The following is a 24,230-nucleotide window of genomic DNA, read 5'->3' as shown; positions in this document are numbered from 1 at the left end:
GACTGGACCAGTTAGCAGAGCCCACATCACAACCAACCCCATCTGAAGTGCATCAAGAAGTGCTGACAACTCTTTGACAGGGCTCCTCTTGATGCAGGAACAGAACGTCATGGTGTATGCACACGTGTGTATCTGTCTACGCACCCAGTGTTCATGTGGTACTTTACTGATTGGTGCATATGGATGTCTTTGTGTTCAGTAGTCTGTTAGGTTTGTTTGTGACTTCTCGTCTAGAGAGTTTTAATTTTGTATTTTTTTGTATTTTTTTTTATTCACATATACTGGTTTTTGGTTGGCGGCCGTAGACATCAGAACTGTGTTAAAAAACTACACATCTTCTCATTATGAGAGACCTGATCAGGATGTCTCAGATGTCCTACAGATCACTAGAGCATGGAAGTATTCTTTGACTGTTGGTTTTCTCTGTCAGCACACAGTCAGACTCAAACAAGGTTATGGTTACATTGTGATGTCAGCAGACTATCAACTCACAGATCATAACTTCACCGGATTCTATTTTCATACCTTTCTGGCGGTGTACTGTTGTATATGCAGGCAGTTCAGCACAGAAGTTTTCTCTTAACAGGTTTATTTGTGGCAGCCGGGATACTCTGTATGGGAATTCAAAGTGCAGGTAATCTGAATCAGTCTTTAATTGGAATATGGCTTATAGGCAGGTTTCTTTGTGCATGTAAACAATAACCAACGATGCAAAAGTCCAACAACAACCATTCTTAATTCATATTAATTCTCATTGCTAGGACCACACAAACCGGTGTCAGTCAAACATGAAAGAGAGCATGACGCATTTGAATTGAAATAACCCTCCAGAGCCCAGGTCCCCTGTCAGCCCATTGAGCTGTTTATAGTACTTCCACAAAAGTTAACTCAACCCTCTAATAGTTTGCTGAGCCCGTCATTGCCTCCACTTTCCTCTGTCCCCTTCGGCTGTGCGACCGGGACCACACCACGTACTGTAGCGGTAATTAGGAAACAGTCTGTCCTGTTGACATGGGAGTGGAAGCGGACCAAACCGAACGACCCGACAGCTGGTACCCCAGGCCTTGGATATCCCCAAATTTAAACCACTCCATTTATTTTAGTGTGGTGTAAACAGAATACCTAATGGCTCACACTTCTGCTGCACATGTGCCCAATTTGGCATGCAGGGCTTTCTCCGTCTTTAGAAGAGAGAGGAGCAAGAGGGAAGGAGCGAAGTAAGGGAATGAGATTGGTGGGAGAAAGTTACAAAAGTATTTATTATTCTACGGCTGCTGAGACCACTTAAGGCTGTTTAAACAGAATACATGGGACACGTGATAGCTGGTGATCGTGTAAATTGGTTTAAAAAATCTCCCTGGTTTTATGATGGTTTGTCTCTGTGACATCAATTCTTTCCTACAGATTCACAGCAGGAGGCAAAGGAGGTCGTGGTCTTGCACAGATGCTAGACTGTGGGCATATTTAAATAGGAGTAGGTAAGAAAATAGCGATAATGCAGAATGGAAAAGGTAGGGTACATGAGGTTTTCATTTTCAGCTATTTTCTGTTGTCATTTATTCCACCAATGTCAGCAGTTCACAAATAGCCCAGAACACTTGGAATAAAACGTGTTCTATATTTTCAATTTATAATCTAAGTATTTAAGTTGTTTAAGGTCTGATGCACTTTGCTGCATCATCCCTTATCTTACCTCAAGAAACAGCATAACCTCAAAAAAAATCTGTGTAAGCAATTCTGTCCCACTGCTCTGTGCATTTCATTACAGTGTGACTCTATACTTGAATATGGCTTATGTAATGTCTTACACACATATCCCACTTAAAGTCTAAAACCAGAATAGCAGCTGGAAAAATCAGAACATGCACTGTTTCTATTTGTAGCGTTCTGCTCTAAAATCTTTCTTTACACCATACTTGTCTTTTTCAATGACAGACATAGTTAGCATTGATTCCTGGTGATGGCCCGTCATGCGTGGTTTGGGCACAGATTATTATCTGAATCCATGAGTGTCACGGTCTATCTGTAGCTGAGTGCTTTAACCAAACCCCAGAGATGATTCTGAGCCATGGTTCCCCTGTGACTTCAAATCCAGTGCATTCCTATCTATCTCAGTTTGCAAGACGCTCTTCTCCTGTTACCTCGCTAGGAATGATAGCCGTTTCTCACCCTGCAGTGAAAATGGCCAAAACTTTATTCGTAATCCATTCAAAGCCATCACAGAACTTCCTTTAGTCTCCTCAAAAAACAGTCAGTAATAAAAAAAGACGGACGGGCAGCTAATGTTGAAAACAGACAAGCCGGCTGCTTCAAAGAAAAATGGTTCAGTTTACACATATAGCTGTGGTGAATCACTACTTGGACAAATTGGGGCCCCACATTCTTAAACCGTGGTCGATTAGTTTAGATGCTCCTCAGGAAAGATGTACCGAGAGAAAGAGAGGATGCTAATGTGGAAGAAGAAGACATTTACGAAGAGCGAAAGAGCCAGTGTCTTTGTCACACCATTGCCACAGGCATGGTGAGGTCAGAGGGACTTAACCATCCAAACTGAGCCCCTAAGGCCCAAGATGGTGGAGTCTCCTTGACATTACGTACAGCACAGATCATCTGTGTCATACACACAATGAGGGAGTGTGTGTGTGTGTGTTTTTCCCTGTAGGAGCAGCTAAGTTCCTTGGTCATGCAAGGCTATAATATGTGTAGGTGGTGTTATTTTAGTAGTCACTTCACATTAGGGCTGAAGGGCAGTGCTGTAATTGTCACCCTAGCCAGAGTGGCCTGGCACATCTTAAAATGGCCACTTGCCCTCAGCCTTGGCGTTCTGACCCTCAGTTTTGCTTCCTTCTCTTGCTACAACTCATTGTGTTACTCTTTGCATACAGTACATCTCCTAAACTCTTCACTTTGCCTCTCGTGTCCTTCTCAGTCCCCCACATTTCTCCCCTGCACTCATTTCCTGCCTACCTTTCCCCCTCCCTTACCCTTACCCCTTTTCATCCTGTCATCTCCCCTTCTCCGCCCCATTCTCCCAGAGGACACCCATGTTCTCTCTGGACCCTGATAATAATTGCAAGTGATCAGGATGGTGATTCTATTTCAGGAATTTTGCAATAATTCCTTCTATTTAACACATGAATGTGTTCAGCGCTGGCAAAGGAGCACGTTGCTACCAAAACTGAAATGGGATCCGCTGAAACAGAGAGACCGTTGCCATGGAAAAATGAAGTAACACTGCTCCCTGCAGCTGCCATGCATTAATGAGTAGGATATTTTTTGAGAGAGAAAAAGAGGAGAAAAAGCAGTGGGGTAGAAAAGGTAAAGTGATGGAAAGGAGATGGAGGTTAGGAAGCGAGGAAGAAAGAGAAAAACTGGGCAGAAGGTAAGTTTGATGGCAGAAGGAAAGCGAGAGAGAGATAGAAAGGAGGATCATGTGCACTGTATGTTTGGTGTGGCTCAGATTGAGCTGGCCAGATGGTTTCCATGAACAGGACCTGACCCCCGGCTGAAGCGCCTTCTGCAGGCACATTACTTCATCCTCTGCCCCCCTTCCTCCATCCTATCATCCCTCCACTCAACACCTCATCCTCCCTGTCTGTCAGATCCTACAATTTCCAAATGATTTGTAATTACAACTTTAATTTTGTGCCACTTAAAACACCATGTTTCTTTTGTGGATTGTGGTAATAAATTGTCAACTTTTCAAACTTGACAATCATGATACAAATCACAAGGAACTCATCTAAATCATAACATAGGCATTTTTTTGTAGAGACTTCTGCTTAAAGTGTTATATACTGGTTTATGTGCATACATTTACTTAATTATAATAATATTAAAATTAATCCAGCCATGAATAGGGTCCTAAGCTAACCACTGAGCAAGAAAAGCCCAGATTTGAAAATGTGTTCGGTTGATTAGTACAATTCAGTAGAATATTAGTATAAATAGGATGTAATAAGAGAGCAAAGCAATTAAACTGTAATTACCCTCACAAACAAAAGTTACCCACACACTCCCTAGTGCATTCCCTCAGAGGTCCCCTGACTTTTTAATACCTCTCTTTTGTTTGACTTTAACACTGGCAGTTGAACCACACATGCACACACTCTGACTGGAATCCATATATTTTATTACAATAAAAAATGCAAATCTGCATGCTAGCATACCTTGTTGCAAGCTGGCAAAAAGACTTATTTAATCAGCTGAAACTGAGATGAATCCTATATGCTTGGCATGCTGCAGTGTTTATGTTTAAGAGCTTTTATTATAGCTTGCAGTCCCTGGTTGTCTAATAGAAAGCTAAGTACTGATTGGCTGTAGTGCAAACAGAGAGAGGGGTTAATGTTGAGGGCAGAACGCAGTGTGTCTCTCCTGTCATTGAGTCTCCATAAATATCTCCACAGAGAGAGAGGAGAGCGAATTTGGAGGGAAGAAGGGAAAGATAGAAGGAGGAACAGAGAGGGATACAGCAGAGGCACTGAGGGAATATGAAGGAGAGAGTGAAAGAAAGGGTGTACATTCTCTCCTGATTACACACTCATCCTCTCTGGTATCGCCTGATCTAAATCAAGACCTCACAATATAACAGTAGATGTGTCATTAGCTGTTTACCGAGTGAGAACACAGTGTGTATGTGTGTGTGTGCACATGTTGACGGGAGCACTCATGTGCATGTGTGGCCAGAATCCCGTTCCATCATCTGCTGCTGTGTCAATACACTGATGACCTCACAGCCATTATAGACACACACACATATTTGACCCTCTCACAGGGCTGCACTGGAAAAGTGCTTACCAGGATTCTCTTGTGTCTGTAACCTCTTGAACCTCAGAGGCCTAGAGACCTGGAACTGATTTTCATTAGGATAAAAAAACCTCGCAGCAGCTACAATTTCAAGATTGGGATGTTTTAAGAATTGTCAGGGAGAAATGATGGTAGTTTTTACCCTGATCTCCTAAAAAGCTTGTTTGGAGGTGAATCTGGTTAAATTGTTGGAGCATGCGTCCACCCTTTGTCTTGGGACAGAGTAGGAAGCTGTGCCAAACTCGGGTCAAATCAGACCAGCTGAGGTTCAGAACAGCCCAGTTTGGCCTACTTGATTCGATCACACTGCATAAATCAATACTGGTGAAAATTTGCCAGAGTTAGCCAATAAAAGCTCTTTTCATCTGCAGTCCATCACCATCTGATCCAACTTGGCCTAGTAATACATGCTGCATAACATAATCACAGGCACCTCCGCTCACTTCAGCTGGCCCAGAGTAAGATTGTCTGGCCATACCACTACTGTAGATAAACCAAGCCAAGCTTATTTCATACATCTGACCAAACTACAGTCAAACCTGCTTACTATTAGTCCTTTGTATGTGAGGGCTTTTGTCGAGGCTCTCAGCAATACCATGAATCTTGCATGAACCATTGCCTGACCTTTAGTCCAGTCCTCTCCAGTCCAATTCACCCAATTCCCAATTACCAGCCAGTCTCTCACCTAAACTAAGCCACACCATCCTAATCACATCACAGTGCTCCCAGTCATGACTGCCCTCTCCTAGGCCGTCCTCAGTTTGGCGTGGCCACCCTTTAGACCACCATCTGTAGTGGCTCACCGTGCCGGAGTGGTGGAGGTGTGATTGTTTGGGATCAGGGGGGTGGGAGCAGGCGAGGCAGGCCAGCCGCACTCCTAAGGCCACTGTTGGATCAATAAACGTGGCGATCAAAGTCGCAATTAACCCACCGCGCTAACACAAACAGACGGGCTAGCAGAAACAAACAAAGCCTTCATGTCACCTAAAGCGTTTATTTTTGCAGATTTCCACCTCGGCCAAGGAGACCTCCAGCGCTTGTCAGCTTCTGTAAGCAGTGTTAGAAGAGAGGAATGCAGGGCCACAGGGATGGCTGGCTGCCTGGCTGTGCTGCTGTGCCAGGCCACGAGCTTATTGCTTGTGGTGGCATGTGGGTGAGACTCAGCCTATCTGTTGTCGGGAGGCATCACGCTTAGATGCCTCTCTCATAGACATTGGGGGGGGGACTGCTTTTTGAGGTCGCAGGAAAAACTTAATTTGTGTACATCCATGCACTACAACACACATCTGCACAGTGTCTTCTTCAGATACACACATCAATCATGTTAATTTGCAGGGAGACACTATTTACACTATTTTTACACTATTTACTATTACACTCACTATTCCAAATGTGTTTCTGGACAGAACTGAATGCAGGAAGAAGGGGGAGCAGAAGGTTAACAGTGGGTGGGGTGTCCAAAGAGATTGGTTTGGGGGTTTGGGGGGGGGGGTTGCTCTGTGGACCTTCTGTTCATCTGACCGGCCACTTAGGAAACACAGTGTCCCGTCTGGTTCAGGAACAGGAAGATTACATTTGGAGAGGTATCAGGTTTTTAAAAACAAAGGGATGTGTTTTCCGTTTGCTGCCGATCTCTCCACTGAGATTTTTCTGCTCCAGAGCTGCAAATGTTTTCACCCGGGATGCTGGGAGGGTGTTTCTAATTTCCTCTCCTCTATCTCTGGGTGATTTCCTGTGTGTCGTGGCTTGCTTATTGTGTGCGTGGAAAAAAACGAGGGAAAAATCTGTCGGTATATACATGTTTCAATGTGCAAGTCTATGTTCAAGTGTGTGTGTGTGTGCGTCACATGTTGTGGGGTCGCTCCACAGAGGGGTGATCTTGGCCTACAGGGTTTGTTCTGTGCTGAGGTCTGGACAGAGCCGGAGCCTCCAAGTTTCTCTTCCCTGCAGTGGTATGAAAACAATGAGCCTAACAGCGGATCTGACCACAGCGCCACAGGACAAATGTCTGACACGTATTCCACTGCCTGGGTCCAAGTTAGATGACTGTGACAGAGGTTGTTTTTAGTGCTGTCAGAATCATGTAGCAAAAAAGATTTTCCAAGATGAGGAGGCACTAGGCAAAATGTGCAGGTTTTTAAGTTTATGGGCTCAGTTTTGGGACAGGTTAAGGAAAAGAGGTAACTCTTATACATCCTGTAGTTTTTTTTAATAAACAGCACTTTACACAGGAGAAAGAGGGTTCATACAGCACAAGCTCAAACTCAGTCAGATTTGGTATGACACACTCCATCCTATTTATACAATGGAGGATCAATTTTAACCTCTGAGAGTACAGTTTTGTGTTGTTTAGTTATGATAGCTATAATTCCTCTCTCTACCTTTCCTGCAGTCTATGAGTTCAGGTCTGAAACATTTAACTGTACCTCTAAGAATGACTATCTGAGAATAATGTACTCTCCGCTGAAGTTGCTCTTCAGAGTAGACAGGCTGTCCTCCATCTAACTCACTGTTCTGTCATTTACTGGCGAGGCACGGCGGATCCTAAGAGCCTCCTGTGGTTATATAGGCCATTTCCACATGGCCCCAGCCTTTTAAAGCCTAAGTGTGTTTGGCCCTCAGCTTCCTCTCTATTAGAACCTGCTCTGCTGGAACCAGATAAACCATCTTCACAAAGACTCAAGGGAGAAATGCTACACAAGACAGATCATGCACTCCCAATGCTGCTCGGAAGAGGAGGAAGTAAGGGACGCTTTTCGGGGGTATTAAGACTAAAAGATTTGAAACAGGGTCCACACATGTGTCTAGATTCTGAACGCTATCTGATGGTGCAGAGAAGTGATCAGGAATAAAACTGAGCAGAACTCGCCACAAAAAAAGAATGAAAAAATGGAACAATCCCATATTTAGAACTCTGTGATGTGATGCCAGGCAGGGATGAGAAGGAAGAAATAGACAAAGAAAAAAAGTGTCTTTAGGCATCTTACCATTTAATCAAAGTACTTTCCAAATGGATATGTTTCCGTTTTTTTAACATTTCAAGCTTTTTTTTGTTCCTCTGTCTCTTTTCTAGTAGTATTTATTTACTCCTGACAGCATGTGCTGGCTTCCTGATCCAGAATCCAGATTGAATTAGAGGCTGAGTGATTGTAGATCAAAGTGTAAGAAGATCCTTGTTCATTTAGAAGCCTAAGAGGAAGGGATCAAGGCCTAAGTCTCAGGATAAGCAATGGTCACCTACTAAATAACCAGGCTGTCACTCAAAAACCGCTGGCACTCACTTTTTGAGGCTGTGGGTCTTTTTACTGAATCCTGTGTTTGTCAGTGTGTATACTGAGAGTTATACAGCTAGAGACCACGAGTCTATTATGCTACATGATATACAGATTCCTATATCAGTTCCAGCTCGACTCAGTCCCCTGATGACTGTGTACTGTCAGATCTCTTACTCTCATCTCTGAATGAGCCAGCAAGATAACAGACATTTTCTTTACATACCAGGGAGGTACTGATGAAAGGCAGCAATAAGCAAAATGCATCTTTATAAGTACAAACACACATGCACACAATCTTTGCTCTGTCTCTGATTCTGTGCCAAACAGCAGTATCCTCGCTACTCCATATAAATCATACTGATCTCCCATCAGTCCAGCTTTTGGAGGTCTTTTGTGGTGATTTCACCCTCAGGGCAAACAGAGAAGGAGGAGGAGATCGGATGCAGCAGCCAGCTTGTTGTACTGAACTAACTTAACACCCAGCAGTCGTACAGGGAGATATAACGATATAGCTTCAGCAGTGCTTTGTAACTGAGTTCATTGCTGTTGCAGGTGCCATCCTTGAGAGGAAGTGGTAAGCACAGCACCAAGTCTCAACAAGGATATTAAAAAGAGATGGGGGGGGGGCTCTCTCAGAGCAGCACTTGTTTGAAGAAAAAGAAGACGGGGGATGTTAATTCAGGTGTTTTGACTTGAGGCCATAGGGTTTTTACATTTTTTTTGTCTGACTTTTTCATTCTGTATTTAAATGACTGATGACTGCAGTTTCACGGGGTGATAAGATCTGTAATTTTTTGTGTGTGTGTTCAGGTTTGCATGTGCTGTGTGTGAACATGCAAGCACACATACAATATATGAGTGTGTATGTGCTTTTGTAAACGTGTAAGTATGTCATCTGAGCATGTTTTCTCAGTTAAACCCGGCACGTGCAGCCTCATAAGGACTTAATTGGCTTCAATCTTTTTTCTTTTAACAGAGATTTCCTGGTCAAAATTGAAAAGTGTTCCTGTTGTTTTTGAAGTATATTAATAGAGTGTCCTGCGGGTGATACACCCTACCCCTGAATACACACACACAGACACACACTCACATTGTCCCACAGTGTTTTTTCCTCGATTAATCTGTCATTACAGGCAGTGGGTAATAGAAGTGCAGTCCCATACCGCTGACGGTTAACTCCATTTGTTATGTTTAACGATTTAGTTTCACTTTGACAGGAGATGATGTCATTAGACAAGAGGATTGAAGAATCATGACTCTTTGACTCCTCTTTTCCCCAATGAACCTTCCATAATGACAAATATACTTTATGGACGCATGCCATTCTTAAACGTCTAACAGTAGGCTTGAACTTGATTCTAAATCTTTAATATAATCCTGAGTCCTTCTCCTAATGTGGCACAGCTCCAGATACCACAATCCTGTGCTGTATTTACTGTTTGTTGTACCTGAGTCATTTCCAGAGGCCATCTATCTGTCATTTTTGCTGCAGTTTTATTCCACATTACCCTGAACCCCACAGAGGGTAAAGTTGTGTAACAGATATTCCACACTGCAATTACACTTCTGGCTTTCAGATATTATTTGTGCCCATTTCTATTTTTAAATTCATTTCAGAGTTTTCCTTTCGCCGCGCTTGGAAAAGCTGCCTTTCCACGGGTCTACACTAACAGAAAATACTTTTTCACTCTCCAATTATGGATAAAAATTTAATTTAGTTTGCTGAGCCTTGCCAAAGTCCAGTAACACGCTGCAAATGTGGCCCTTTGCCTCCCAAGCATGTGACGGAACAATGTGAGTTTTAGGTCAACCTGGCATACCTGTTAGTTTCCTGTCCTGTCACAGGACATTGTGCATGCTTTCTCTCTCTCACACACAGCACAACACACACCTACACACACACACCCCACACACAGCACACACCACACATATACACTCACATACATACACAAACTTGGCATGCCCATCAGCTCGCAGTAGGGGGACATTGTCACACAGGCTGACTGCTTCCAGTGCTGTGTTTATTGGCCTGTTACAGAGCTGTTAAACACAATTGTGTGGAATACCAAACATGACCCTGCACAACCTCAACTGAACTTTTACACCTGAAGTTGTGACATGAAACACACACACTCTCACTTTGTGCTTTGACCTGTTAGTACAGAGAACATTTGTAGTGTATGCAACTATTCCATAATGCTGAGCGCAAACACTGGATTCCCCTCTGCTCCCACCAGCTCTTATTTCCTCTCCTCTCACCCCTCCTCTAGGGTTTTCTGTCGTCCCCTTGCTCCGGTCAAAACATCCCTACACAGACTTTCCACCCTGAATCAATGCATGGTCATGGTGTGAGACCTGGACGCCAATAGCCAAGCCTCAGCAGTGAGAGGGACACAAGGACAGAGCGTGATGGAGGGATAGATGGATACAGAGTCGGTCAGGGAGAAGAGCTGTCAATGGTTTTGGCCGCAGTCAAAGCAGTGATGCATATGGGACATTCTGACCTCAGACTGTTTCTCTCTCTGGATCTGTCAGCGCTGTTCGGCAGTGCCAGTGCTCCCGCTCTTGCCCTTTGTTACCCCTGTCTTTGTTTGGATACTGCATGTCTGTCTTTTTGTGTTTGTGTGTGTGTGAGTCACAGCTCAAACACGAGACCACAATAGGGGCAGCGTTGGAGAAGTCTGCAGGGTTAACCAGGGTGACCTGCTGTTAGTGGTAGCCCAGGGAACAGGGTGGAGGATAGCCAGTGGGTTCTCGAAGGGTTCTGAGTTCACGTTCCTAGAACTGTGAACCGTACCGCAGTACCAAGGACGGGCATTTACAATGTTCTGTCAGTATGTTTAACTGGTATTTTGAGTACATCCCAGGATGAATTGTTCGGCTGTCTTTAAACGACTAGTGGTTTGCTGTGACTGAGAAAGCAGAGGGTTTCCATGGCAAAGGCATCATGTCAGTGAACATGAATTCATACGAGTGGAAGTCATATTGAACATTCCTGAGTCTCTAGCAGCGGCCACGGAGGACCGCTGATGAAAAACATTGTATTACATGCTTTTTGCATGTACCAAAGGAAATGAATTCAATACACCAGTCTGAGGTGTATAGTCTCTCTCATTACCTCTTCTGGTTCTCTCTTTGCAGGATATATCACCCATGCACGAAAAGTCATGCCATGGCTCATGGAAGGCGGGTATCTAAACCTTTAGAAAGGTTTTCTCAACATTGCGAGATAGGGCATTTTCCGACATTTTCGCTATTTTCTCATGAACTATTGTACCTCCTTCAAAAAAATCTGGCACATTTATCCCAGGATTGTCTATCGCAGTGTGTATTTTGCCTCAGATCCAGATGCAGATTAAACATTCCTAAACATTTTCTATTATTAAAATAACAAATGTAGACTATTGTGCAGCCTTGGCAGAGGCATGCTCTCTCTGACTGCTTTCTACGTCTCATTATATTTTGATCTTTCTTGTTTACCATATTTGTCTTGGATACAACTTCAGCCAGTAACCGTATTGCCTCCTGGAGTAGGTATGGATTACAATAAGGAGTTTGTTCATGGACTCTCTGGCCCCACAGACTTTAGCACGATTTAATCCAGACCCTGGCAAGGTATTTGACTAGCATTACAGATATTCGTATGTTTGGTATAGCATTATTTCCCTTGTCTTTCCGTGCCGTCATCCTTCTTCTAGCGACTGTGTGATCTGAAGTCAGATATTCATCTGCGGCTGCAGCCTCTGGTCCCCAGTGTGTGAAGTACCAAGTTCACTATCGTTCTTATCTACCCTGCTGACCTTAACTCCCTCACTCAAAAGAAAAGCAAATGTTGCTTTATTCACCGCCCTCGCACTCAGATAGTCTCATGCACCGTTGCCATTGTGAATTACAACATGTTTGTTTCGGTGTTTTTTGTGGCTTTTATTAGCTGTCACCAAAAGGAGGGAAAGAGGAGAAAAAAGCCGACTGAGAATTAGTTTTGTATCACCCAGTTTTAGGACTGACAGGCCATTTTCTTTTCCATTACATACTTAGGCCCTTTGAAGCATTTTGAGTCTTTTTTTTTGCTATAGTGTAAACATGTAGAAACAGCGGTCGCTATGCCCAGTGAATGCCATTCAGTTGTTCAACTTTTTCCTCTGTTGTCATCTGTGAGATGTTATCTGATTATTGTTAGTATTTCACTGTGTGATGTGGCAAGTCTGTAGCTACCATACACTTGACATCATCTTTGGTTTTTTGTTGCCATGGGGAACAACAGCAAAGCATTATAAAGTCATAAGCAAACACCATTAAGGGTATTATGTTTTATTGTACACACTAGCAATTAGGGTGGTCACTTATACAGTAGGTGCCCATTTTTATCTGCCCTGTTATAGTACAAGAACTATTTCTGGATACCTCCTCTTGTGGCACAAACTACTCTTAGTTTAGACCTTTGCTAAGCTTTTCCCCCCCTAAAAAAACTGGCTGACCTAAAGTATTTCTCGCCATTAACTTTCCCTTTCTAAATAATTATTAACAAAAATCTACTTCATATATTACATTTAGCTAAAAATATCCCACAATTGCTAATAAAACGCTTCATATAAAATGAAATGTCTGGTGAAATAAAGCGCCTGACATCTGTGTCTTTTCAAGTTTAGTTTTTTAGTAGTTCACCAGAGTGAACTTTCATCAGTGAGCATTTATTTTAGTATTTGATATTTTCCAATGATTATGTATAAAAGTTTGTCTCCGAAAGTTTGATATATGGTGACAGATTTAGTCAACCATCAGACACAGTATGGGAACTAAAATAATTTAGGTAACTGTAGTTGATATACAATTGGTCTGTATGGTAGGATAGCTCTGCTCTGAAATGATCCGTTTGAAACAGCAAATGTTTAAGTATAAGATTACTTTCTATTTGTTATGGTTGAACGTAGTATGTACCTCTATCTCTGACATTAATAGGGTTAAGCTTAAACATACTGTATATACAGAGATATACATACCTTTCAACAACATTTGATCTTGGTTCTGCATTAAATTAGTCCTGAAATGATTACTCAATTAATCAAGCTGTGAATTGATGGAAAATGAATCAATGACAATTTAATGGATGAATAACGCCTTTATTATTTTAGTAATTTATTGAGCAAAAATTTGCTGGTTCAAGCTTTCTAAATGTGCTTGTTTAATGTCAAGGTTTTGAGACAGGCAGTATTAAGGTTCTCCAAACTTGTTGTACAAGCATTTTTATTGTTTGTACTACAAATCAATTGTATAAAATACTCTTTGATGTTACTTATAATATAGTCATTGAGTACAATAGTTCTTGGGTTGTCATGAGTGCCATTGTTCAAAAAAAACATTTGATGGTTGAGGAATAGCCCAAGTAATAATGTGAAATAATGTGTATATGACTAAACCAAGATGTCCAGCAGGAGAGCATTAGCTTCAGGCAGTGAGCTCAAGGTGCAGACCAGAGTCACAGTGTTAAACCCAGCGGTTTCCGTGTGTCTGCCTGCTTTACAGCTTAACCCTGCTAAGATCTGCAGCAGACCAGGCAGTGTCAATGGATTTTCTTCCTGCGTGTCGGCTCTTAAAAATGGCCAAAGACTTATGTGTCAGTGTGCAAAAGTGTTCCGATTTCAAACCCCCCTTTGAAGAGTAATCAAAAGAGGAAGCAGCGTGAGATGAATGTGTAACCATATCTCTCCCTCTTTCTCTCTTGCTCTCCTTCTCCCTTTGTCTGTATTTCAACCTTGTTTCTTGGTTTCTGCCAGTCTCGCTCTCTCTCGGCTCTCATCAAAGCTGGGAGAACTGGCCTTCAAATACAGGCCCGTTGGAGGCGTTCCAACATTTGTGTGTGTGATGTTAGCAGAGGGCTTTACAAGTGTGTATGCAAATTTCAGAGGAGGATGTGTGTTGTACACTGAATATATTGCAGTATAACAGCGCTCAGTCATTAAACCGAGCAGCTCTCTGACTGACACACAATCACACACATGCACATTATCTTGGCAGCACCTGCTAGCTGCCCCCTGGACCCTGCACTCCTCTCCTTTCTGTTAACTGGTCTTTTAAATCAGTGCAGCCTGGTGTAATGGAAAAAGACACTGCTCGTACACTTACTGGCTACTGGGTACTGACCTAATGGCTTGTAAATTTCACTTTTTTGGTGAACAGAAATATGTGTGACACAATTCAGCTGGAATGGGTCTCAAACCCTTTTAAAAAGACTTCAAAAAGGATTTGAGTTCAAGATTTAACTGTGAAAAGTCCCTGACATTGTAAAAGGTGTTCTGTTTCCTAGATATGGAATTTCACATTGGTTTTAAATGGGCATTTAGAGTCTCACATTCTACTTTAAAAGTTTTTTTGGAGGCAAATCCTAAAGCAGGACTGAAACATACATGCATAACATGAGATAGGCGTCAGGCAGAACAGCATATATGACTAAATGTGGGATTGACTGTTTCCATTTTTAAATCAAGGAAAGGCTTATAAGGCATGTTCGGTCTTTTCCAGCAACACCCAATGTTGTGCACACACTTTGTCTTATGCAATCAAAGTCTTCTAATGTTGGCACGAAGCAGTTCCCCTTGAGCACTTGACTCAGTTAAAATCATATAAGGAGGCCAAGGCGGATGGGTGGTCAGTGATCATGTGAATTGATTATTGTGGTTTCAATTGTCCTTTTATTTTTCCCTCCCCTCTCCAGCTGGAGCTGCAGTCATGCTGTGTGTTCCTGCCTAATGACAGCCTCCCCTCTCCAAGCACCATCATCTGTGGTGACATTCCCGGCACCGTCCGTAGCTGGTACCACAACCAGGCCTCAATGCCCGGGACTCTGGTAGTCTGCCTGCCACAGATCAGTGTCCTCAGTGCTGGGCACAAGTACATGGAACCGCTGCAGGAGCTCCCCTTTGTGGTCTCCAAGCCCATCTTGGAGGAAGGTAGGTTTCATACTGTGTCTAATGAAATCTCAACTTTAATTAGAATGATTAAAGTACTGGGAGAGGAACACACACCCAGATATGCAGTGAGAACACCAAATGACCTGGTGTCAAAAAGATTGATTTGAAAGTTTAAATGAGAAAACAACATTTCACACTTTGGAAAACAATGATGATGATAGGTTCATAGGTTAAAAATGGGAGTCTTGGCAAATAAATTTCAGTGGGTGGGAAAAATCTACTCAACTTTTATTACAAATAAATTTGCTTTTATTAATAATTGAAATGAATGCTTTCATAATAGTAATAGGCTACATAATGTGAATTCATCATCATTATGGTCTTTTCAACACTGAGCAAACCTTTGACCCACTACCACTCATTTACCATGACAAAAGACAAACAAACTTAAGTAGAGCGACTTTGAGAGATAGATCTTGCACATGTGGTGCGCACACCTGGTAGAGTTGACACAAGCAACACTCAGACGGGTGAGCAGTGTTTTCTCTTTAGAAGAAGAAAAAAAAGGGGGGGGGCACCCTCCTTTTTCAACTCTTCAATGACATCAGCATTGGGCATACAGATTTCAGAAACGGAGGAGAAAGAAAAACGACAGCAAAAACAGTTACATCAGCAGCCTTGTCAATGTTGCCGTTAAAATTAACAACCCATGCTTTTAGTAATTCATTCCTACCCTTTGAAAAGCTCTTCATCTCTCATTCTCAATGCTCTGGATCAAAGCGTCCTGCCCACGGTGCATGGGAAATGTGCTCTTCATGGCCCTGTGCTAGCGAACAAGTTCCCCTTCTCTGTCAGATGGTTCTACCAGGGTTGGCAAGTTAACAAGTTCAAGCTCTTCCAGTGTGGCATCTTGTCTCAGAACCACAGACTTAGAAAACAGTCTCATTTTACCGTGTCTTTTGATGGCATCCTTTGTTTGCTTATTGGGTGTAGAGTAGTTTGGGTGTTGCTTTTCAGAAGATACTCCTTAGTGCATCGTTAATGTTTTCCATAAAGCTTTCTCATCCCGTGTACAGTGATTGGCTTTGATTTAAAAGGTAAACAGGAGGAATAATCTAGTTGTCATACTGTTTTTGATTATGAGCATTACTGACTTATCCTTCAAATATTTTTTTCCCAAATCTCTATTGCATTTTCTTGCATCTCTCTTTGTCTTTCTCTCAATTTCACAATCATTTGGCTTGTGCTCATTGTTCTCCCTTCTCTCTCATTCTCCCTGCTCCTCTTAATCTCTGCCAATATCTCTCTGTTGCAATTTTCATTCTCTTTTTCCCACGGTATGTATCCCATTCCTGCATTTTTTATGCATCCTTCTTTTTCTGTGTCTGTCACCAGGTGATGCCTTCCCGTGGACAATAAGCCTGAGTCAGTTCAGCGTGTACACATTGCTGGGACAGCAGCGAAGCCTGAGCCTGTTGGAGCCTATGGGCTGTACCTCCACACTGGCGGTCACATCCCATAAGCTGCAGAGCTGTTCTGAAGGAAGACACTCCTTTGTAGTCTGCCTCCATGTTGATCTGCAGCCCATCCACGTCAAGTGCTCCAACCCTCAGGTCAGTCAGACAGTCCACGAATCTCACAAAGTAGTCATCAGATTTACATGTATATTTATACAAATCATCCCGTTGTAAACTTTCCTGAAACATGAACACACGAACCCTGGCAGGGTGATCCTGCCCCTGCATGATTTTCTGATATAGATTGACTTCAATAAACAAACTGCCTCATCTTCTTACCTAGTATAATTTTCATGAAAATGAAAGTGTAAACAAGAGAGTGTTGCCTTGTTTGTTTTGGTCAAACATTCTGAGGTCTGACTGAAGGAGAACTGCAAGACTCACCATCATTGTTTTACAGTGTGTTATTATGTTTTGGTGTGAGCATGATGAATATGGACAGATTGGAAACGGTTTGTCTGTTTGTCTCCCGGTTAGATCTCTGCGTTGTTGTTCATCACGCTGTTACAGCGCTGTAATCACATCTACATGTACCATTACATATGTTTTGTTTTTTTGCAATTGAGTTAGCTGTATTGAATTAGGTCCCTCTGTAAACACTTAATTGGGGCGACCTTTTGAGTGGTCACACTGTTAAATGTCTCTGACCACAGTGATGAGCCATGGTGATACTGAGGGGAATTGGTACCAGAAACAAATGAAAGGCCTTAATCTGTTAGTGGTGAAAACTTTCCCAGAGATGAGGAGAGCTGGTCGTTTATTGAGGGAAAATTTCTTCTCTTTCTTCTTCTTCTTCTTCTTCATCTCTGTTCTCCCTTTCAAACGGAGTGCCTGTGTCTGGCAAAGCTGGGAAGGCTTATTGCGATTATATGATGAGTCATTATTAGTTTTTGGGTCCAATGAAAACTTCTTTTCTCTTCCCTTCTTTTCTTCTCTTTCATCACAGTCCCTCTTCTCTCTCTTCCCATCTGTTCACCTCCTCTCTCTTTCTTTCCTTCCTCTGTGTAAATTTCTGACTCCAGGGGGGTTATAAGCTAATACTGTACCAGTTCAAGTCGTGCAGCAGCGCTTTGAGAACCACTGCCAGAACAACCCCACCCTCTCCAGAACAAAAGAGACCTCACACTACTACCTCTTTCTAATTAGCATTGCCATTTGTGGGAATGTATATGGGGATGTCAAAATGCTGCACAGTTGCTGCACAATAAATACCACCAGCACAGTCATCAGTCAGAACACAGTGATGGGTGTAGTGAGCAGGAGGAGTTTGGGTGGTGGACTTACATCAAGCGCTTAAAAATCAATCATTATTACACTAATTGTGAGACATTAATACATTTAAAGTCAACAAATAAAGCCAATGAGTTTGGCCTCTTAACTTCTCCTGGCATTTAAACTGCATTTTTGTGACATTCAATCAGATTTTCCATAATATCTGATGAATTACTTCATGATACAAACAAAGGTATTTTTAGAGACTGGGGTGAAACGGTCGAGCCATCTTTTTTAACTTTTTACTTTTTTTCCCACAGGTGTCAATATATGTTGTGTTTTAATGTTTAAAAGCATAAGCAAAGCTTGGTCATTTAATTAATTCTCTCTATGAAAGTGTGTACACATGAATAGGCAAGTTTCTGAATGGATTTTGGATCAGTAAATGTTAGGGTGCAACTGCAGCTAAGATAGGAAGTGAAGTAAGTGTCTTTGAATGTGTGACAAAAACATTAATAGTAAAATAAGGGATAAGCAGTAGTTAAAGAGACTGAAGGGGGAAAGGGGCCTGGCCACGCAAAGACACAGTTGCATTTTCCATCACATGCTCATTTAATTTTAACACAGAACACCCAAGGTGAATTGTCACATGCTGGCACAGAGAAGGACAAACACACACGTACACACTCCCTTGTGCCAGTGAAGTCACCAAAGTTCTAGTTACAGAGAGTTATAAAAGCATCATTCCCCTATTCATTTTATACATATCAAAATTATATATTGTACTTAAGCTGTAAACCGACTTTTAATGGGATGGCGATCGCATCAAACTTACCTGCATGCTCTTGCTATGCAAAGTGTGTGTCATGTGTTTGTGTCTGTGTGAATGATTCATGTGGGTGTCAGAAGGATGGGGTCAGTAGCTTCTCTTTTACCTTATCAGGACCACCTTGAAATCAGCAGACATACACACACCATCACAGTTTGCTTTGACCTTTGACATCTAATTGTACAGCATTTAAGTGAACACGCACACACATGCACACACGCACACATATATCAGCCACCGCACAAACTCAACGATATGTCAAATTTGTGAAGTTTCTATATAAACTATGCTTAGATAAAGGCACACAAGTACTCACCATCTGCACGCTGTCCCGCCTTTCATCTGTGTTTTTATGAATGACTGTGGAAGCCTCTGTTCAGTCTCCAGTTTGTACTACTGCAGCCGAGCAGACCTCCTGATCTGCAGATGACAGGTCTTTGGAGAACCAAGCCCTCCAAATGTTCTGCTCACTTCAACTCAACTCACAGAGTGTGGTATATGCATTGTGAGCTCATGTAAGCATGCAAGCGTGTTCATTTGTGTATGAAGGTGTATGTGTGTGTACGTGTGTGTACGTGTGTGTACGTGTGTGTACGTGTGTGTGTGAGTGTGTACGTGCATGTGGGTGGGTGTGCGTGCGTGTGTGGCCAAGCCTGTCCACTGGCTTGACAACAGTAGCTGAGCTGAACCAACTGACCCTACATTCCACTAATCAGGGATATTTTGAGCAGGAAGTAGACAAAGGATGGAACAAATGGCAGAGGGAAGATAAGAGATGAAGGAAAAGAAGGATAGAGTGTGGTGAGGATGGCAAGAAGGACAAAATAAAATATGAAGACAAATGATGAGAGGGTGGATGAAAGGAACGAGATAAATGAGAAATGTAGTAAAAATCTCATCCTGAAAGAGGGGATAGGGTCTAAACCCCAGACTCTGCTAAAACAGAGGTCATGTAACAACCCTTTTTGTTCCACCCTTTTCTCCTCTACTTGGTATTCTCTCTCTTCCTCCACATCTGCTGCTGAGTGCAGTAGGCCTTGTTGTGCTTGGTTGGACTTCCAGGCCCCAGACTCTCAGAAAAGAGAGCGTGGAGCCTTTCCTCTCCTGACGGCAGTGCAGTCCGGTTGGGTATGGCAGACAGCTGTTGGCCCTGTCCCTGGACGGCTGCTGGATCGGCGTTAGCAGCTCTTCCTGGACATGTTTGAAATGGCCCAGCTGTAATGTATTGTGCGGCTTTTCATTTGATTTATGCTTATTTATGGAAGGCCTCCCTGTAATGTGTGTGCTAACAGCCATGCATGTGTTTGAGCGGGCAATAGCGAGTAAAAATGTGTTTGGAGTAGAGAAAGCTATTTTGTGTCTGTGCACCTTTACTTTTGAGGGATTCTCAGTGGTGGGGGGTTAGTTGGCTGCAGAAGCGAAGCATTTGAAATCCAGAAATTAGCTCACTGTGAAAGAGCGTCACTTTTCTCTCTTTCTTTCCCTCTCTCTTTTCTCTAAAGAACACTGAGTGAGTGCATGAATAACTGAAAGCATCACATCACATTCCCCTGCCTTCCCCTCATGTTTTCCACTCTTGTTTTTGGCTTTGTTGTTGTTTGAAGCTAAGGCCTCTTTTCATGTGAACACATGATAAATAGTTGAGAACACTTGACGCCGAGCCTTCAGTTTTTCCTAACCGTGGTGAGTTTTTCAGGGGAAATTGATGACACAACTTAACTTTCCTCTGTGGGTGTTTCTTTGGGAGTTTTGTTGTTATGGATAACAAATTTGTACAGTGAAGCACGTGTATGAGCATGCTGTGCCTTTCAAATAATGATCCGTCGGATAGGAACATGAACACATAGGTTTGACATCACTTTTGTGAAATGAGGCCTCTCTGAATGACGAGTACGAAGCCTAAAAGAGTGCTAAGTTGGAGAGTGAAAGAAATGGGAATGGATAGTGGTCCATTTCTGGCTAATATTTCCGCCTTCTCTCTCAACTTTAACTAGGTTTAGTGTCACATAACTACAAAGCTGCCAAGCCAAATCATGGTAATGGCCTCAGAAGTCAGAACTACATGAGAACTCCCCAGTGCAGCTGTTTGAGTCAGACTTTGGCAGAAATACATTTGAATCTGGTTTCAAATATTAAGACTACTTGTGGTGTTTTAGGTTTATCTTTTAAGGCACTCAATTGGCACAGCAGACTACATCAATTGAAAGTGTATTCAGCTGTCTTGCCATGGTCACTTTTTGCGCACAAAGCTGTGTGTATAGCAAGAAAGAGCTTTCTATTATGAGCACATTCTCCAATAAGAAAAAAATCGATTGATTGAAGTGAAAATCCTGCATTATACTTTTTCCTTACATTAGACTACATCAGATTACATTCGATCCAAATCATTGGATTGTACACAATTGCTTCAAAATACTGTATCTAGCATTGCAGCTTAAGCTTCTTGTTCCTCTTTCCAGGTTCAGCTATTGTACGAGCTTCTCCTCAGTTGGAGCTCCACGTGGGCTCGTCTCCAGAGGCATGGCATCTTGCGTCAGACCTCCAGCATCCCAGAACCTCCTGCCGGCGCTGCTCCTTCCTCCCCAGTGCGCAGCAGTGCTGGCACCGCCCTGCCAGACACCAGCACCTGCAGCCCCTCTGCAGATTTTGGCTCACCCACTGAGGTTTGTTTTTCTCCCCCAGCTACACATTTCATTTTGTCAATTCAGTGTTTTTATGAGAGGTCTTTCAGGGGGTCTATGGTGTCTTAAAAAGTTTTAAAAGGTCTTAAATATGATTTGATAAAAATGGACTGGATTAATTAGGTTTACATTAGTTCTATGAAGTTGCATTTTTCAGTCTCACTTTTAATTGTCTTTCTGGGAGAAAATGAAACCAGAAAGGCAACCAATTTCAATTTGTCTTCATATTCTTTGTACTTTTTATAATGTGGTTGTGAAAAAGGTCTTGAATTGCATTCAGAATGGTCTTAAAAAGTCTTCAATTTAACCTGTTGAAATCTGCAGAAACTCAAGCCTCTTCTCATAATCAGAAGAAAATGTGTCACTGCCTCCAATACATAATGCAATGGCACTTTATTTATTTGACACTGACTTAAATGCTTTACTATTTAATTCATTCATTCATTCGTGTACTTTCTGCCATATTACACAGCTCGATGTCATCCGCTTTTGAACTTCTTTTCGTCAAGTGTTGTGCTTCTTAATTAATAAGAAGCCTAATGACAACACCCAACTATGAGGGTTTTTTTCAAAACTAAGGTGCTATGAGTCATGCAATAACACATGCTATTTAAGCCATTGTTGTATATTTAATTCTGCTGCTGATTTATGATTTTAAGTGCAAATATTGTATTTTTTATTGTTATGAATAGTTGAGTCAGTGTTAACACATGCAATTTGTCTGTCTGAAAAAAAAACTAAAACTGTTTTGTTTGGGAAGGATTTTCAAAGCTGGAAAAATCTCATCAGTGCTTGTGTTTCTTTCATTATTTTTTCTTACCCAGAACAGATACTCCAGATAGGCTTGTGAGCTCTGTTTGATTCGTGTAAGCTGAGGCTTGATTGAGTATAAACCTGCCTCTTAATTTGGAGAAAACAATAACCTGTATTTACATTTTTTGCTCAGATAAAATATCAAACCCAGGGAATGAAGTATGAAGTGTAGCGATGCGTGCAGGCATGTGTGAAGCCAACGGAAAAATTACAGTCAAAGTTTTTAGGGGGCAACAACAACTTATGAGGGTTGTTTTTCCTTTTGACCCTAGGCGATACTTATGCGAGGTTTAGATATTGTGGCAGGAGTTTTTTCTCTTGTCTAGTACAGTAGCAGCTAACAGTGACAAGCTGGGGGCCCATGGCCTTGGGGCCTCAGACACCAGGGCCTTGTTTAATATGTATGTGTATGTTTGCGTGAAGTAGGATGAATAAAAATGATTGTGTTGTTGAGTGTTTCTGTGGAAACCAGCCCAGGATTTAATGCTGTTTGACCACCAGGGCCCTGTCAGCAAAGCGGGGCCCCTGGGATCACAGCACAACCATCATACCGCCCTGAGAGGCAATAAAGTGTGTCTTTGTGAGTACATATACACGAAAAAAGTGTTTCATATGTCGATGTGCATCTGCGTCCGCATTTGTTTCCGTTCTAAAATCAACATGTGTGTGTTCTTGCGTCATTTGTCGACCCGCATAAGTGGCAGCAGTTCAGTATGGCAGAGGAGGCCTTATGGTATAGTGCGTCTATAACAAGGCCACAGAGGCCCCTGACAGCCCACTTGTCACTGTTTACCTAAGTACAAACACTGGTAGAAGTGTTTAGTCCTCTGGGAGGCTGGGTGATTGAGCAAGAATGTAGGAGCTGTTTTGATAAGTCTCAGCAGTAGTGGCAGCAGTCTCTCTCCCAACAAGCCCGCTCCCCACCCTTCTCCTCACTCTTCTAGTTATTCAACTACATCCATACCGCAACCCCAAAGGCCCCTGGCCTACGGCGCCTTCCCAACCATTCCTCTGCCCTCAGCTCTAGAGCTGACACAATATTCTATGACATTTTGGGGTTTTTCTAGTATTTATGAATTGTTTCCTTTGCATTTCACATGTTCTTATGTTGATCTTGACCTGACAACATTCTCTTATAACTCTAATTGACCTGACCTTTGGCACCAAATTTTGAACCTGACCATAGCCTAAAAAACATTATTTCCTAACCTGATTAAAGCGTGACCACCATTAGAAATTAAGATCCCTCATTAAGTTTTAGCAATAATAACCTCCTGTGATATTGACTGCTAGCATGACATTTCAGTGATATCAGTTATTAGGAATTAATGTCAGAATGTGGTGGATCACATGCCAAGTTCTGTTTTTTGCTTTTTCCATCTCTGTAATTGTCTTCCTATTCTGTCTCTCCATCTGTGCTTTATTCCATCTCTCTCTTCTTTCATTCTCTTACTACATCTTGATCCCCAGCTCTATCCCACCACTCTTGCTCTATCATTTCCTTTTTAATCTTTTTTGCTAAACCCATCCTTTGTACCCTCCCAACCTTTCTTCATCCTTCCACCTGTCCCTAAACCACATTCTCTCTGTGCCTTGTCCTCCATCTTTCTTTGACACTTCCCAGCCTGCTGTTGTCTTCCAATGTTTGGGTCTCTCTGATGAGCAAAGACAAACTCTGCAAAGAAAATAAACCCGGATCCTCAGCCCGTTTATAGCGCAGAGGCTCAGGAATTAAACTGTATACTTTACAACTTGGCTTGTAGAGGTGTGGGAAAATAGCTCCCTCCTAGAATGTGTGTGTGTTTGGGGCCCCAATCTGGCAGCTCAAGAACGTGGCAGAGCCCACCTCTACCAGCACCACACCACCACATCTGTTCTTCAAGGCCTCACCTTGATAAGAGGAGGAGGGGGAAATTTCCTACACTGATGAAAACAGGAACTTTTAGGCTTTTTGGAAGTTATCAGTGATCTTAACTTTAGTTTGATAGTTCTTTATTCTTTTTACATTTTTCAGGTGGTCTAAAATCCCAGGTATACATGAAAACAAAAAAACAAACTCAACTCAAGTGTACGACAGTTAAAATCAGTTACACCTTTTGTTTTTGTTTTTTCTCATATTAACATATTAACAAGATTCATCTGTTAAAAAGTCAAAGAAATTTGTTTGAAAAACTATTGTGTGACACCAA

The 24,230-nt window shown here is 42.2% G+C and overlaps 1 protein-coding gene across 4 annotated transcripts in view; it reads left to right on the top strand.

Annotated features, from left to right (window-relative positions):
* Positions 1 to 24,230, top strand: part of LOC118336017 (vacuolar protein sorting-associated protein 13B-like) — a 313,914-nt gene that overhangs the window by 142,032 nt on the left and 147,652 nt on the right. For all 4 annotated transcript variants that reach the window (XR_004797093.1, XM_035672549.1, XM_035672551.1 and 1 more), the window contains 3 exons: positions 14,794 to 15,028; positions 16,385 to 16,602; positions 21,007 to 21,210. Coding sequence is in view for 3 of the 4 variants with exons in the window: in XM_035672549.1 (XP_035528442.1) it covers positions 14,794 to 15,028; positions 16,385 to 16,602; positions 21,007 to 21,210 (657 nt within the window). In the remaining variant the exon portion in view is untranslated. The remainder of the gene's footprint in view (positions 1 to 14,793; positions 15,029 to 16,384; positions 16,603 to 21,006; positions 21,211 to 24,230) is intronic.

The sequence above is a fragment of the Morone saxatilis genome, unplaced genomic scaffold, assembly GCF_004916995.1.
Source record: "Morone saxatilis isolate NCDOM2014 unplaced genomic scaffold, NCSU_SB_2.0 Contig24, whole genome shotgun sequence".
Classification (NCBI taxonomy): Eukaryota; Metazoa; Chordata; class Actinopteri; family Moronidae; genus Morone; species Morone saxatilis.
This window is presented reverse-complemented; position numbering and strand designations above follow the sequence as displayed.